The 14,853-nt window shown below is 40.3% G+C and overlaps 1 protein-coding gene across 2 annotated transcripts in view; it reads right to left on the bottom strand.

The window, feature by feature from the left end:
* Positions 1-14,853, bottom strand: part of nell2a (neural EGFL like 2a) — a 130,199-nt gene that overhangs the window by 78,478 nt on the left and 36,868 nt on the right. For both annotated transcript variants that reach the window (XM_036132485.1, XM_012864190.3), the window contains exons 10-12: positions 11,179-11,270; positions 7,887-7,992; positions 6,048-6,176 (exon numbers count right to left, since the gene is read on the bottom strand). In XM_036132485.1, the coding sequence (XP_035988378.1) occupies positions 6,048-6,176; positions 7,887-7,992; positions 11,179-11,270 (327 nt within the window). The remainder of the gene's footprint in view (positions 1-6,047; positions 6,177-7,886; positions 7,993-11,178; positions 11,271-14,853) is intronic.

The following is a 14,853-nucleotide window of genomic DNA, read 5'->3' as shown; positions in this document are numbered from 1 at the left end:
TGTGAAAAATCCAAAATTATCAGGCTCACAAAAATAACTTCCACATGAAGGTATCATGTTAATCTTTTCTGCACACAGAAACGCTTGTAAATGTAAACTTGGCTAATGCATGCTGGTGTTATGAATGTAAATATGAAACAACAGTATTAAAACCTCGGACAAAAACAAATTAAAAATATCAATGACGACATTGAAAGAAAGCCATCCCACATATTTCCCACAAAACACATCTGTAAGAAATAACACAACACACTGGGATTAAATCTGCTATTGTTTCATCAACGGAATCAGATAAAAAACAAATCAGGGTTCAAGATATGCAGCAAGCGAAGCTCTACTGATAAATCAGATAACGTTGCACTTTATGACAAACAAGGCGTACCAGTGCAACAGCCATAATAACTTATAAACTGATAAGTAATTGTAATAAAATTTGAATTTTTCCTTGAGGGTTATCTGTAAGAAACCTTCTGGCAAGGAAGGTTTGAGTGATTAGTGCTTTGACAAAAACTTGGTATGCTGGATACATAATATGCAGCCTCTGAATTGAAGGAGAAATGGGGGGAAAATAAATCACAAAGGTAAGTAAAGTAAATTATTCAGTCCAGGTTTGACGAGTTCATTCTTGTACCAATCTCAGAGATCCTAATACTAAATAGCAATACATTTGGAAGTTTTTTTTTTCCACAAATAGAATAAAGGGTTTTCTAAAACTCATGCCATTCTTTTTTTTTATATATATATCTAAATCTTTTTTAAAAAACAAAAACTGAAATAAGTTAAGTTCCATCAACTAAACAGGTTGACGATTTAACAACTACTTCCTTTGTTACTTGAAAACAAGAATCTAAAACATATGCACATGGGGTCAAGCCTAAACCCCTCCCCAGGGCTCGGACTGATACAGCAACCAGATTGTACTTTGCCAGACAGACATCGCTTTAAAGACAAATATTATGACATTTTAATATCGAACGATCTCGTACCATGAGATCTTGCTATATCTGACCTCTCCGAGTTCTACTCAGAGGGAAAGAGACAACATTGAGCAACAATTTGTAAAAACATCAAGGTGTTTGTCCAAACCACAATCCCTTTTCCTGACTGATGCCTTGGAATAATAACATTATTTTGAGCCTATGGATTTTGCTAGAAGATGCAAAGAAGCTAATGTAAAAAAAAAAATCCTATTAGTAAAGCTAAACTATACTGAGGTTAATCAGATTCCCGACAACGGAGGACAGATGTAAACTCAAGAAGCCTAAAATCAAATCAAATTGAATCATATTCCTCATGCTGACTTTTTTTCCTTCATTTTACAGAACATCAATTTTTATTGCATATTTCAGACATGAATGGAGCAAAAACAAGCCTTGAACAGCCAGCATTTATGAGCATTTCTGACAGGGACACTCTAAAGTGGGACATTTCAAAACCAAACAACAATGGGAGATGTCTCCGCGTGCAGTCCTCAACAATGCCTGAGATGAATAATGGCATTATCTCAACACATTGAACCACACTGATAGTTCAATTTAGAGACAATCACACAGTCTGTCACTTCTCGGCTGCTCGCTTCCCTGCCTAATTCTGTCCCAAACACTCGCATGCATGTAGCAGAATAGGCCTTCAGTCTAACTGCGTGCTGAAATCGGGATGGAGGGGGAAACGGGGCTCTTTTTCAGAAGGGGGAACTTAGCTCTCCAACACAGACGTGCACCTGCACACACACACACACACAGAGCTACACAAAGGCACGGCCAGTATCCCCCTGAGTGTTCCCTACTGCTGTGTCTATGAAAAATTTACACAGAAGTGATCTCATCAGCTATTTTGAGCGCATCTCTGACCCGGGAAGGTTTTAAAGAGCTAGCATCTGTCTCAGCTTTTTGTGATGATCGTGTTTGTGTCTGACAACAATGACAACAATGTTGCGGGTGCGTGTTTGTGCGCGTACGTAAAACACGATCAGCCCGCGTGGCTTTTGTCTTACCGGTCTGTAATATCTCTGCAGCATACTGTGCAATGCTGAAAATTGCCTCCGAGTCGGAACCTCGTCTCATCGCGCAGGCATCGCTTTGCTGCAGCGCTAGCATTGGGAGCAGGAGATATTACTCACCCTGCTGTACATCTCTTGCAGCCACAAAATAGTTTATCTATTACAAGAACAGAAGCATTCGCTGTTCCACCTGCAGGATTCTCGATGATTTTTGACAATACTCCTTTTATTCTCCTTACAGGACACACACACAATCACTGAGCAGGTGAGTTACACAGAAAGAGAGAGAGAGAGAGAGAGAGACAAAAAAATCAATTGCTTTTGAAAGAACTCCATCAGCAAATTGACTCAATTTCAGGTTTCTCTGTGAAGTCTCTGATGCAAAGGCCCACCACAAACACTGCAATCCAATTTTATAGAGGGTACCAGGCTGCTCTCGAGATGAATAGTCCGGATCTGAAGTGTTGATGTTGGAGGCACAGGTCTACTTGCTTGTACTTACTTTCCCACAGGTAATGAGATAGGTTCCTCCATCCTTATTTCAACAACAATGAAGCTCTGGAAATGTTCGAGGAGTTTGGATGGTAAGCAAGAGGCAGTGATGAAAGAAAAATCTAACTGGCTGCAAAGAGCATGCACAATGTATGAAGGCTTTTAGTGGATTTGGGGAGATCTACTGTACATCTAACAAATAATAAGGAGCCAGCCTTTCTGGTTACCCCATTTACAAAACTCAGCGTATATTTAGTTTATGTATATAGCACAATTTCACACCAAAGACAACAGGTTCAATATTAAATTCAGTTATGCACAATCTGATTCATTCCAAATCCTCTTGATTCAGTTCAATTTATTCCAATATAAGTCAACCCAAATCGGGCAGATATGGTCCATCACAGAATGCCAACTAACAGAAAAACTGCACTGAATTTGCACTTCAATACTTCAATACTTTCGTCTTTAGCAAGCAGTTAGCGACAGGGGAGAAGAGAAACTTCCTCTTAGCAAAAAGAAACCTCCAGAAGAACCAAGCACAGTAAAAATAAACAAGACACAGATAAACTCTGAAGTGCTGAAAATGGAGTTTTCAAAAGATAATTTCATTTATCGAGAGAAAGTAGCCATCATAACTATCTTAGCCTGTTGTGATAATAGTTTTCCTCTCAGGTCATGAATTAGCCATAATTAAGCACATATTTAGACAGCTAAGTTTCATTTATTTAGCAACCGACAGGACTGATTACTTCCAGACCTTTAGAATCAAGAAATTCTTAAAAAGAACCTGTTTGACAACATGAAGTAGGCGAAAAGATCTTAGCAACGAATCATGCTGCGATCTAAAGAAATCCAAGAATACAGGAGAGAGTCCTTAACATCTATCAGTATGGAGAGTGTTACCGAGCCATTTTGAAAGACCTGAGACTCCAGCTAACCTCAAAGAGTATGAGTGGTCCTTTTTAGGTCATAAATATTGTATTCTTAATTGGATTTACATCCAGACTTAGATTAGCTCACTCCAAAACCTTCTCCGGCTAAAAAACATCAGACTACCAGCATCATGTCTGAATGTCAGCATGATGATTTATTTTCTAAGAGGCTGTTGTTAGTTTTTTAAGGGGACACAAACCTTTTAGAAAGTTCCACTATTGTCTCATGGGTCCACAGAATGCTTTCCCAAAAGTCTTGGGAAAGCTCAACATGCTTTTGGCAAATGAGAGACAGGCCATTAATTATATACTTCTTGGATGGCAGTGGTTTTCATCTTGGAACTCTCCCATGGAGGCCATCTTTACCTGCATTTCATTGTTGCTGAATCATGAAAAACGACCTTGACTGAGGCATGTGAGATCCGCATCGTTTAAGACTTCTTGGGTTCATCAATGACCTTCCGGATGAGGCGTTGAGGCATTCTGGGAGTAATTTTACTAGACTGGCCACTCTTGGGAGGGTTCACAACCATTCCATGTTTTCTCCAATTGTATATTATGTTTCTCACTATGCTTTCAGCCTCTCAGACTGATAAATGTCAATAATACAAATAAATAATAATAATAATACAAGTTAACTAATAAAAAAATACATGGTTGCAGTACACTTACACTCTATACAAAATATGTCCCATCACATTATTTGAAATCCTAATTGTGACATTCACAGGGCACGGCAGACAAATGCAGATATTATGCATTCTGGAGTCTAGGCTGACTAATGAAAATGTCCAGCAGAAAAATAAATATATTTGTCTTTAGCTGAACACCTGAAAAGCGGGGGAATAAATTATATATATATATATATATATATATATAAAAAAAACATGCACTGATTAGCACTTGTAATTGAAATACCACATTTATCTCAGAGTTATATTTACCTCATGGTAATATTAATCGTCTTGACTCAAAGAGTAAATGATGTTTTCAGTGAGCCCATGGTTACACACTCTTATGATTAATGATGCGTTCATTTTGCTGTTTGATTAAACCTCGAAAAACCTACGGGTTTTCCTTCTTTTAAATTTACATCTGATAGCTTGTACCAAAGCAGGCTCCCACGAGCTAATCAACTGGGCCGATCCCAGTATCAGCAAAAATAATGGGATCTGCTGAACCTGTGAATCATTACTCTCACATTAAGCATCCTCGTGATAGTAGCAAAAAAAAAAAGCTCTACGGCTTGATTAACGTACGAGCCGCGTGTTGATGAAGCTGACAGAGCATATCTGGCAGGGAGTGTCTGAACCGCTGCTAACAAAATAGGCAGAGACATTCACCCACTAACAGATGCTCCATAACGGCGCGCGGCATGAAGAGAGAAGATCAAGCAGGCTGCGTATCGACAGGGCAGCTTTCAGGGTCAGAGGGGGGAGAATGTGAGTTACTTTGAAGCCTCGTTCGCTCATTAATGCCCGAGACGCACAAGGAAGGCAGATACTATGTTTTCTACTGCGGGAGAGCATGATGATAAAGTTATTATCTTTAATGATGCAGCGGGTGAAACTCCGCAAAGACGGCCGAGGAGAAATTTAGCTTCATGCGTGAACATTTGAACCCGCCATCAACAGCAAATGACCTGTTCAGGGGAAGAGTGGAGGAGGCTTCTTTTTTTTTTAAACGGGTAATTTAAAAACGAGGTGCATTTAAAGCGTAATCAGAGGACACTCGTATTTTTACCCTACCCAACGTATGTTGCATATTCCCACTGTTGATTATAAGTTTATGTACATTATTTATAGAACCAGCGAACAGCATTCCCACAACCAGCGATGTGGGAATGCTTTTCTTCAGCAGGGCAATGAAAGCTTGTACTGGTCAGTGTAAAGAGGTTAAGCTAACAGCAGGGACAAAGAATCTAGCCATACAACCAAAGCTACAATGAAATGGTTTAGATCAAATCATAGTAATGGGTTAGAAAGCTTCAAGTCAAACTCCTGACCTAAATCCAAGTGAAAATGTGTTAAATGTTCAAAAGCAGATGTTTACAGACACTCTAAATTAATTCTAACCAATGTTTAATTGCAATGCAAGAAATAAAAGGCAAAGAATAGATATGGACTTGTAAAAACATTTATACAGCATGCATATTTTTTTTCTTACACAGAATTATACTCTTCTTTGTTTTGGCCTGTCAAACAAAGTCGAAACAAAATTACAGCTAAGGTTTTGGGTGTAATATCAGAAGTTGTGAAAACGTTTTAGTGCCATGACTACTTCGCAAGCCACCACACCCACATGCTCCTCACTAACTCGCTTCAATTTTCCGCCTTCTTATTTCAATGTCACCCATGTTGTTATATTTGTCTGCTGTCATGGATGATACACGGAGTTATCTTGAGCAAGGATCGCTCTGGAAATCTTTGAGTGTAAAAATAACATTAGTTTCACAATGCCACCTTCTCCCAGAAGGCGCTTCTTTTTTTCTTCCTCATGACCTTTTTTGGATGCGACTCATGCACATCAAGAAGAAGAAGAAAGAAAGCCGAGTCGCTCTCTTGCGTGGGGCAGACTAACTTCAGTTAGTTAAGGTTTTGTGATTCAGAGCCATGTTTTACCTTCACAGTAGGCGTTATCATCGCGCAGTGGGCGGAAGCCATCCTTACAGACGCAGCAGTCTCCTGCCTCCAGGTTCACACAGTCAGAGTGCTCCATGCAGCCATGGCCCTCTGAGCAGAAGTCATGACCTGCGGGAGGTACGGATCCAAAAAAGGTTGAAACACAGAGGAGACGGGAGGCAAGGGGTGAGAAGGCTATGTAGCAGAGAGCACACTTTCCTCTGTAGTATTTCTACTGTGTAAAGTCTTACTGGCGTATTCTAAAAACTACGGGAACATGCTACTATGATACTTAAACAAGAAATGGCTTCTTTTTTTTTAAGTGTTGAGATTTCCACACAAATAATCAAATCAATAATAATTGCAGACTAATTACCAGTTCACACTTTGATCTTAAATGATGGTTAAATCTAAAACTATGATGGCTCTAACAGAAAATGGTTGATGATAGCACATATGACTTCCGCTAATAGTTACGCCGTTTGTATTTTTCTTGTCAAACATGGCCACGTGTCTGCGTAGTTACCAGTAAACTTATAAAAAAGTACCTTCGCTCTTTTACATGTGAACAACCAGTTTTGATTGTCACTGTTAAACTTGTTCAGCCACTATGCGAAGGCACTGCTAATGAGTTTACAGGTACCCGTCCAGAGGACCTTTTCTTATTTTTCTACCTGGACTATTGAGATGCATCGGGACATGGCAACTACAGCTTCCTCCGCACTTAGTTGCAACCTTGGTAAAGTTAGCGTAACCTCACATAAAAGAATAATAGAAAAACCACACAAGTACTTTGAGAAAATGTATCCAAGATGAAAAAAGAAATCCCACAGTAATAAAAATTCCTGCTGCCACACTTGTGCTTTGTACATTTGGCCAATGGTTCAGCATTAAGTCACAAGCCTGCAGCAGCATTAAGAGAGAGGGATCTTTGAAGATTCCTATTTGCGCAATCTCTCTAGATTGTCCATAATCCCAGGTAATCCTTTATGCCCTCTGGCTTCCAGCTCAACCGTAAGGATTTACATCCGGAGACTAAGAAAGCCATGGAAAAAGGTTGATTTTGTGTCGTATAAACCTGAGTTGGCCAAGGACACATTAATGCCAACTCTCATTTTACTGGTAGGGTTTGCCATATTTCAAACATATCCAGGTGTCATGCACTCCAGCAAGCCTCCCAGGTTCTTTGGAAGAGTTACAGGTCCAACAGGCTGCCTGATGGCTCCTATGTGCACATTTTGGTTTTACCTCCTTTTCCCAGCTCCTTCTCTAGCCTGGTGTCCAGTGGCCGAGATAAATGGGCTGCTTTGTCATATCATTTTCATAGCGCAAGTAAACAGGGAGTCACAATTTAAAGTGCACATACACAGAGGTCAAGTTAAAAAGTGAAGCTAAAGACTTCTTTTTAACTTTTTTTTTTAAATTGGAGTCTCTCCTTACTAAATATTTAAGTCTTTTAAGCCGCTCCCTTATTCAGGGGTCATCAAGCAAGTTATTTCAACTTGCACATAAGACTTTGCTGAGTTTTTACATCAGACGCAACTGGGATTCAAACCCAGCTCCACTGTATCAAGGACAGCCCACTACACCGCAGAGAGTCTTTCTTTCCTAATGAATATAAGAACTCGAATCAAAGGTTGTTGAGGTTTTTCTTCTAAAGTGTAAGATTTCTTTTAGGGCTTTTATGCATCTTTACCAGGGTACCAATAAATGTAGAGGACACAAAACAATAGTACAGACAGGCCTGTAGCCTGGGCCTTCAAAATGAATAATGTACAATGAATGTAAAAGAATAATGCACTGGGGGGTAATATGTATAGCATGACAAATCTTCCATACCTCTGCAGACTTTACAGCATCTGCTGCTCAGAGTGATTTGCTCCGACTCCGGGCAGCTGAGTTCAGGACATGGATCGGTGGGGACGACTCGATGCATGCTCGTCTCCTGTGAAGGGCACATCAAAATTCTCATGAGCTCCTTCTTTGGTGAACTCTGCTATCCTCCTTCATTTTCTCAGGGCCTGAGGATAATTATGTAGGTAATTATGTTTCCCTTCCCAATGTTCCGCTCTCCCTCCTCCTTGTGCGTTCATTATAGTCCAATTACGAATTGGTCACTCACAGGTGCTTTTCTTCTCCAAGCTACCTTTGGAGGTGAGGAAGAAAATATGGTGTATCTTTATTAAAGGAAACAAATGGTGAATCAAACATTTGGATTAAGTCTGCATTTAGCCAGTGTGTAAAACTGATTAGAGGCTCTCTTTTCCCACCTGCCTGTAGCCAGCCTCTCTAATGATCCAATCTGTGTGCATCCCATTGATGCTAATTGGGACTCATTAACAGTCTAGGTAAGCTAGCATAGAAACAATCAAACTTCTCTGTCAGATTCTTCCACACAAACATTTGATTTCATCTGTAAACGATATCTAAGATGTTATACGGCCTCACGCGGGGGATACTTTTGTAAATTTCGGGTAAACTTTTCCCCCCAAAAAAGTCTCAAAACAAGTTTCTTTGTGTGAGCAGACGTTCTCACCAGCCACCACCAAAAAAAAAAACTCCACAATCTTTTTCAGCCAGCAGGCAAACAGAAGATCAGAGGCATGACAAGCAGCTGTCAGGGGGAGCCCGGAGAAGTTTGTAGCGGTGGGCTGACTGACAGCCCTCCCCTTTCCCCACTTCTTTGATCTGCCGGGGGGCTGCCAGTCATTTTGCAGGGACCACAGATGGGCCAGGTGTGGAGCGAGCGAGCCAGACAGCTGTCTGGAATGGCAGATTCGAACGGTTCACCGGGAGAACCCAGGAATCCGTTGGTTCCTACGACACGGGCGGGCGATTAAAACTTCAAATCATTTTTCTGTGATTGATTGAGCCTGTCTGATTCAACGCCATGAATGGAATTGCTCCCTGAAGTGAGCAATGGACCCATCTGGTGTAGCGGGCAGACAAAAAGTGAAACGGTTTGAATAATTAGTTAATAAAACTAATTTGAGTCAACATTGTATCCGATGATTCCTTTTGAAAAATGGCTGCAGTCGATGACATGCACTGATCGGGTCTCAAAGGAGCAGAGCTCAGCCGAGCCTCTTGTCTACTGCAAGGCGCAACTCAGCTGGAGCAGATTTTTAAATTGATTTGAATTTGAAGCACGTTTGTCTTCAGGTTGCAGGTAGGGGAAATTTCTAAAACTGTCATAAAAGTCAAACAAAATGTGTGCAGCTGGGTTAACTTTTGCCTTGACCTGGAGGCAAAACGTGACTCATTTCCAACATTAAAGAAAGCTGCAGAATAGCTGGAAATTACTTTGGATGCAAAGGATTAAAAAAAATACTGTTTTATGAAGCAGCAGGCAGCACTATTTTCATAAACAGACCAAATGAAATTATTTTTCAATTGCTGTCACTATTTTTTACAAATTACTTGTCAACCTGAATATATAGTGTACCAACCACGCTCCATTTTTATTTTCTCCCAGTGTCCAGACGATATCCTCAAGTCTACAAAATTAGCACTCCTGTTCTTCATCTTCTACACAAATAATCTTTGTGATGATTTATCACATTTAAATGTTGTGCAGAAGAAACAATAACCTATTTTTTTGCTCTCCCTCAGAAGTAATATTAGTAGCTTTTTCTGTCTGCTTTTGATGTTGTTCACTTTATTTCAGTTCAAAATTAAGATTTTTGTTAAGTGCTGAAAAAATAAAATCAATTCATCTTACTCTCAAAGGGCAAAATCAACATGTCCAAAATTAACATGATGTTAAAAAAGCATGCGGGAACCATTATCAATCAAAATGGGTTGTTTTAAACCCCAACTGAAGGTCTCATTTCTAAGCTGAAACTTGAATTGTTCTTCTTTTTTTCCTTAAAAAAAGGTTTTTGTTGTCACTCCAGGTTTGAGCAGTCTTGGTTGCTGTAATGCTTTTGACTGTGTTGATCACAGGAGGCACTCTTTATTCACCCAGCCAGTATCCAAAGAGGACACAGCCTACCATTGTCTTTTGCATTTTGTTGATGAATGGGAATAATCACCTGTATGGTAAATGGGCTGAAGTTATTTGGTACTTTTCTAGTATGACTGACCAGTCAAAGTGCTGTACACTAGAGCCATATTCACCCAATGGCACTCAAACACACACACATTAATACACCGATACACATATTGGTAGGCAACTTGAAGTCAAGTGCCTTGCCCAGGGGCACATATACAGAGGGCCGGAGAAAGAGACAATCAAACGATCACATCACAGGTTTTTTATATATATGAATATCTGCTTGGGCTGTTGCCTGCTTGTCTTCGTGTTTATCTTAATGAATACCAAAAGCAGCATCTGTTGCTTGGGATAATGCCCAAAAGGAGCTGAAATAGTCAGAATTGGGAGCAATGGGGAATTTTAAGTCCATTTTAATGAATACAGAAATTTACTGAGAGTTCATGAGAAAGTATTCACTCATAAAGCTTAACTGTTTCAGATGTTTATACAGTCTGGCACATTGCTTGGCTGCACTTTGCCTTTCCTAAGTCAGTGGTGTCCTTAATATTTAGCAGATTTTATTGCCTTTGAGACCAGTTCTCCCTTGAAATACAGAGTTCTAGGTTAATAAGACATTTTTTTTTTACAGAGGTCCCTGTATGAAAACCCTGTGTTTTGAACCAGCAATTGACCTCTTTTTTTGGAAATGGTGTCTGCGGGAGTAAAATGCTGCTGAATAAATGTTTATAGTGAGTTCAAAATGAGCAGATTCTTTCTTCAGCCTCTGGGTTTAAAGTGATTCCACTTCACTTTGCACTTGGAGACTAAAGACAGAAGCTCCCGGCCAAGTTGAGCAGCACACTGCAGTGTTTTAGAGACGCTGTTTGGGACAAAGACGCCCATCAAAAATGAAATCAAGCGGGGAGAAAAAAAGTAGCTCAGTCAGCCTTTATTCTGTTAAGCTAGACCACTCTAGATATGCAATAAGCATTTAGTGAGACAGCATAGTATACAGTATGACACGGACATCGATAGTGGAATATCTATTACCTGAGTTACTGGCCAATTTTCTTTCGGGAGAGGATTTTGATTAAATTCGTTTCACTGAACAGGGTGCAGTGTATGTTTCTGAGTGTAGGTGCTGACTTGACTTACCCTGCATTCAAACAGCAGGCACCTGCCAGAAGAGTCGCGCACAGCCCTCTGATCTCCTTCCACCAACTCCCTTCCACCGAACAAGCAGACAGCTGGTGGCAGACACACACACACACACACACAGATATATATTCAGTGGAGAAGGCACACTCAACACCTGCAGAATAAACACAGACATAGGAGCTCAAGTCCACATTTACTTGATGTTGTATTTAAGATAGCAATCTGCGTTCCCCTCCGAGCCAAAAACTACGAGTTAGCGTACACTATTTGGTAATGTTATCTGAATTTGAAAATCACAACATATAAATTGTTTCGCTGTGCTATGTTGCGGGTTTTGTCAAAAGCGGAGAACAGCTTGTATTATTTTGTGGATGCCAGCTACGTGTTTTCACCGCCTTACGTAGAGCCGAGCAAACAAAAAGACACAGCAGAACGTGGAAAGGAAGAGACTTTGAGATCATCTGAGCTCAGCACACTCTGCGCTGACAGTTAACCCCCCCCCGAACCCCACAACTGGTGGGAAATGGTCAAATAGGTTAAATAATCGGATTAAAGAATAAAATGTGTGCCTTGTCGGCAGATGGTTTAAAGAGTCGGGGCTTTGGCTGAAATACCAGAAGATCAAATGAGAGTGACTTTTTTTTGTGGAGCCATGAGTGCTCCAGTTGTTTTGATCGCTAATGGCCCAAAGAGCAGCACTTTGAGTCTGGCATCAACAGGGTGGAAGAAAATAACCAGACAGGGTTCATTTTTGAAGGCTGAGCACGGGCAAAAAAGAAAGACTCGGTTTCTGAGGAGGGGGGGGGGGGGCAATCTCTAATTTTGGGTGCACATGGAGGAGATCCTTAGTATTAAAATGAGTCCTATTTTTTTAGTAGTTCCTTGTGAAATTCCCAAAGTGTAAGGTAGTCATAAACCTTACACATTACACATTGCATACCAAAATATCATATTTCATTAGGATTTTATGTGACAGACCAGCACAAAAAAAATGCTAATAATATTGTATTTACAGTATGTTTGTGTATTTCTATTCTAGCTTTATACATCTAGTGACAGATTTTTTTTATTTATTTACTTTTTTTTTTTTTGGTGGGGGGGGTTATTCATCTTCATAAACTAGCTCAAGCAAATTCAGATCTAATAAAGAGCATTTGCGGACAGCAAGATCCCAGTCTTGCCACACATTCCTAACTGGAATTAGTTTTCCACTTTAGGGAAATCTAGCACAGGTCTTTTCTGTGATTTAAACCGTTCCACTGCAGCTCGGGCTGTATGTTTAGGGTCATTGTGCCGCTGAAAGGTGAACCTCCGCCTTCGTCTTAAATCTTAAGCAGCCTCTAAAGTGTTTTTTTTTCAGGAGTGCCCAGGATTTGGCTCCCTCCATCTTCCCATCAACTCTGACCAGCCTCTCTGTCACTGCTGAAGAAAAGCATTCTCGCAGCCTGATCACCATCTTCATCCAGATGCTTCTTCTACAAATGGCTTGTGGCAGCCTTTAAAGAGGACATCTTTCGACAATGTTTTTTTTTTTTTCTTGGCACAATTCACTAAATGCCAGCTTTGCTGAGTGCATAACTATAAGGTCCCCTTATCCTATAGTCCTCTTCACTGAAATGGGGATCTTTGCAGTTCCTCTAGAGTCAAAATGTTTTATATGGTAAAAATTAGCATTTCTTCATAACGCTTGTCCTCATGCAGATAAACAATAAGGTTTAGATGGTGGATTTAACTGTGCTGTTTGAGATCCTTAAAGTTTGATATATATATATATAAAAAACCAATCCCTCCTATACTTCTCCACAACTTCATTTCTGACCTGTCTCCTGTGTTTGCTGGTCTTTGTGAAGCTGTTCGTTTAATAGTTTTCTCCTGACAAACCTTTGGAGCTTAAGCAGTATAGCTGCATTTATACTGAGGCGAAATTAAACACGGATGTTTAGGGAAAACTGAGTAAATGAGCCTGATTACAAATTAATCCAAAAATGGATTTTTATTTGTAATTCTTTTTTAATACTCTGCATCCTTTCCCCTCTATTTGATTGTTGCATACACTACTTTGTTGATTTATCACATAAAGCCTTAATAAATTCATGGTTGTAAATGAACAAAATGTAAAAAGCAAGCATACTTTTACAAAGTAGGCCTGTATAGAAAATATTGTGTATATTCCTGGGGATAAAGATGAAAGAATCCCTAATTTGACTTTTAAAAAAAGTAGTATTAAGTGTTATTTGTCATTAATAACTGCATCTGACTTCAACTACAAATAATAAACAGGAAAAAAAGGTTGCTTACATTGCATGAAATGTCTGGATGTTTTCTTACGTTTTGCATTTCTCCCCAATTACCCAATTTTAAACCCAGTGTTGCTTAACATGCCTGACATATTCTGTTCTTATCATCAGAAGCTTCTTTAAGCTTTTGAAAGCCTCAGATAAATGAAAGTCAGACCAAATCAAGCATGTTAAAACCAATTAAGTACTGCGACAGAAGAAGTGATGACATAGTTAATGTGTGGAGAGAGAACGCACTGCTCAGCGCCGCCTTAACAAGACTCTGTTTTAAATAATGGAAGAGGCCAACTTGGGGGGGTGGGGGTGCTTCAAACCAATGATGAGGGTAGAAGAGTGAGTTTGATGATTTGCTGGGGGTCAGACGGGTTCAGGCTGATACGAGGGGCAGCGATGATTGACGCTGCAGGTCGGGGCACAATCACAAAGCGGTGCGTGATGAAAGCGGAAGGCATCTCAAACGCTGTACTTGACAGACAATCAAAAGGTAAAAAAAAAAAAAAAAAAAAGAAAACACAAAAATAAAACCCTGCCCCAGCAAGGCCGAGTAAAATGAGATAAGGCTTTAATTTGGAGAACGAATCATGTCTTTGTGGTGGAGAAACGTGCGGAGCGCTTCTCTCAAAAGCCGCAGCCTGCCTCATTAGCTGCGTGTGCCTCGTTGAGATGAGTGAACTCGGGAGAGTCGCGTTTAAGAGTATTACCTGCAACGTGTTTATGTTTGTGTAACCCTGCTGCAGATAGAGTCACGGTTAAAGCCTCCTGCGCTGAAATGATGCTGAGGCGAGATGTTTGGAAGCCTAGACTAATGACTTCTTTCTGAGCCGAATCCCCTGTTCGTAAAATGCGCTTGCAAACGCAGCTGGAGAGCAACGAGCGAGTGCTCAGATGATATCCACTCACCCGACGTGTGAAGTCAAATCTACAAATAAATGCAAAGCAGACGTACGTTCTGCAACTGTATTGCTTTATGTACATGATGTCTGATGTCTGGTGAACATTATCATCTATCAGGCACGTCGAATGTGGCTCAAACTACGGATTCTCCCCAACAATCAGAGTGTTGTTGTTGTTTTGTTTACATTCTACAATGCAGTTTACTCTGGAAGAGAGACTGTCCTGGATGCTGCAGCTCACCGTCAGTCTGTACCAGGTGACCTGCTCCGACGTCGTGCTCAGACAGCTGTCTGTTTATGGGGGAGAGCCGTTAACCAGAACCCCATTAAGGCACGTTTTGAACAGTATTATTAGAAGTATGATCAAAACAGGGTTTGGCCAGGCAAGGACATCTGAGGTGGCAAAACGTGTGTTTATTTAAAACTGTAGCTGCCTGGGTAATATCAGTTCAAGTGCTTTGTAAGCTGTTTTGCCACCTTAC

The sequence above is a fragment of the Fundulus heteroclitus genome, unplaced genomic scaffold, assembly GCF_011125445.2.
Source record: "Fundulus heteroclitus isolate FHET01 unplaced genomic scaffold, MU-UCD_Fhet_4.1 scaffold_52, whole genome shotgun sequence".
Taxonomy (NCBI): domain Eukaryota; kingdom Metazoa; phylum Chordata; class Actinopteri; order Cyprinodontiformes; family Fundulidae; genus Fundulus; species Fundulus heteroclitus.
Note: the sequence above shows the minus strand (reverse complement) of the source record. Positions and strands in the feature narration are given on the sequence as shown.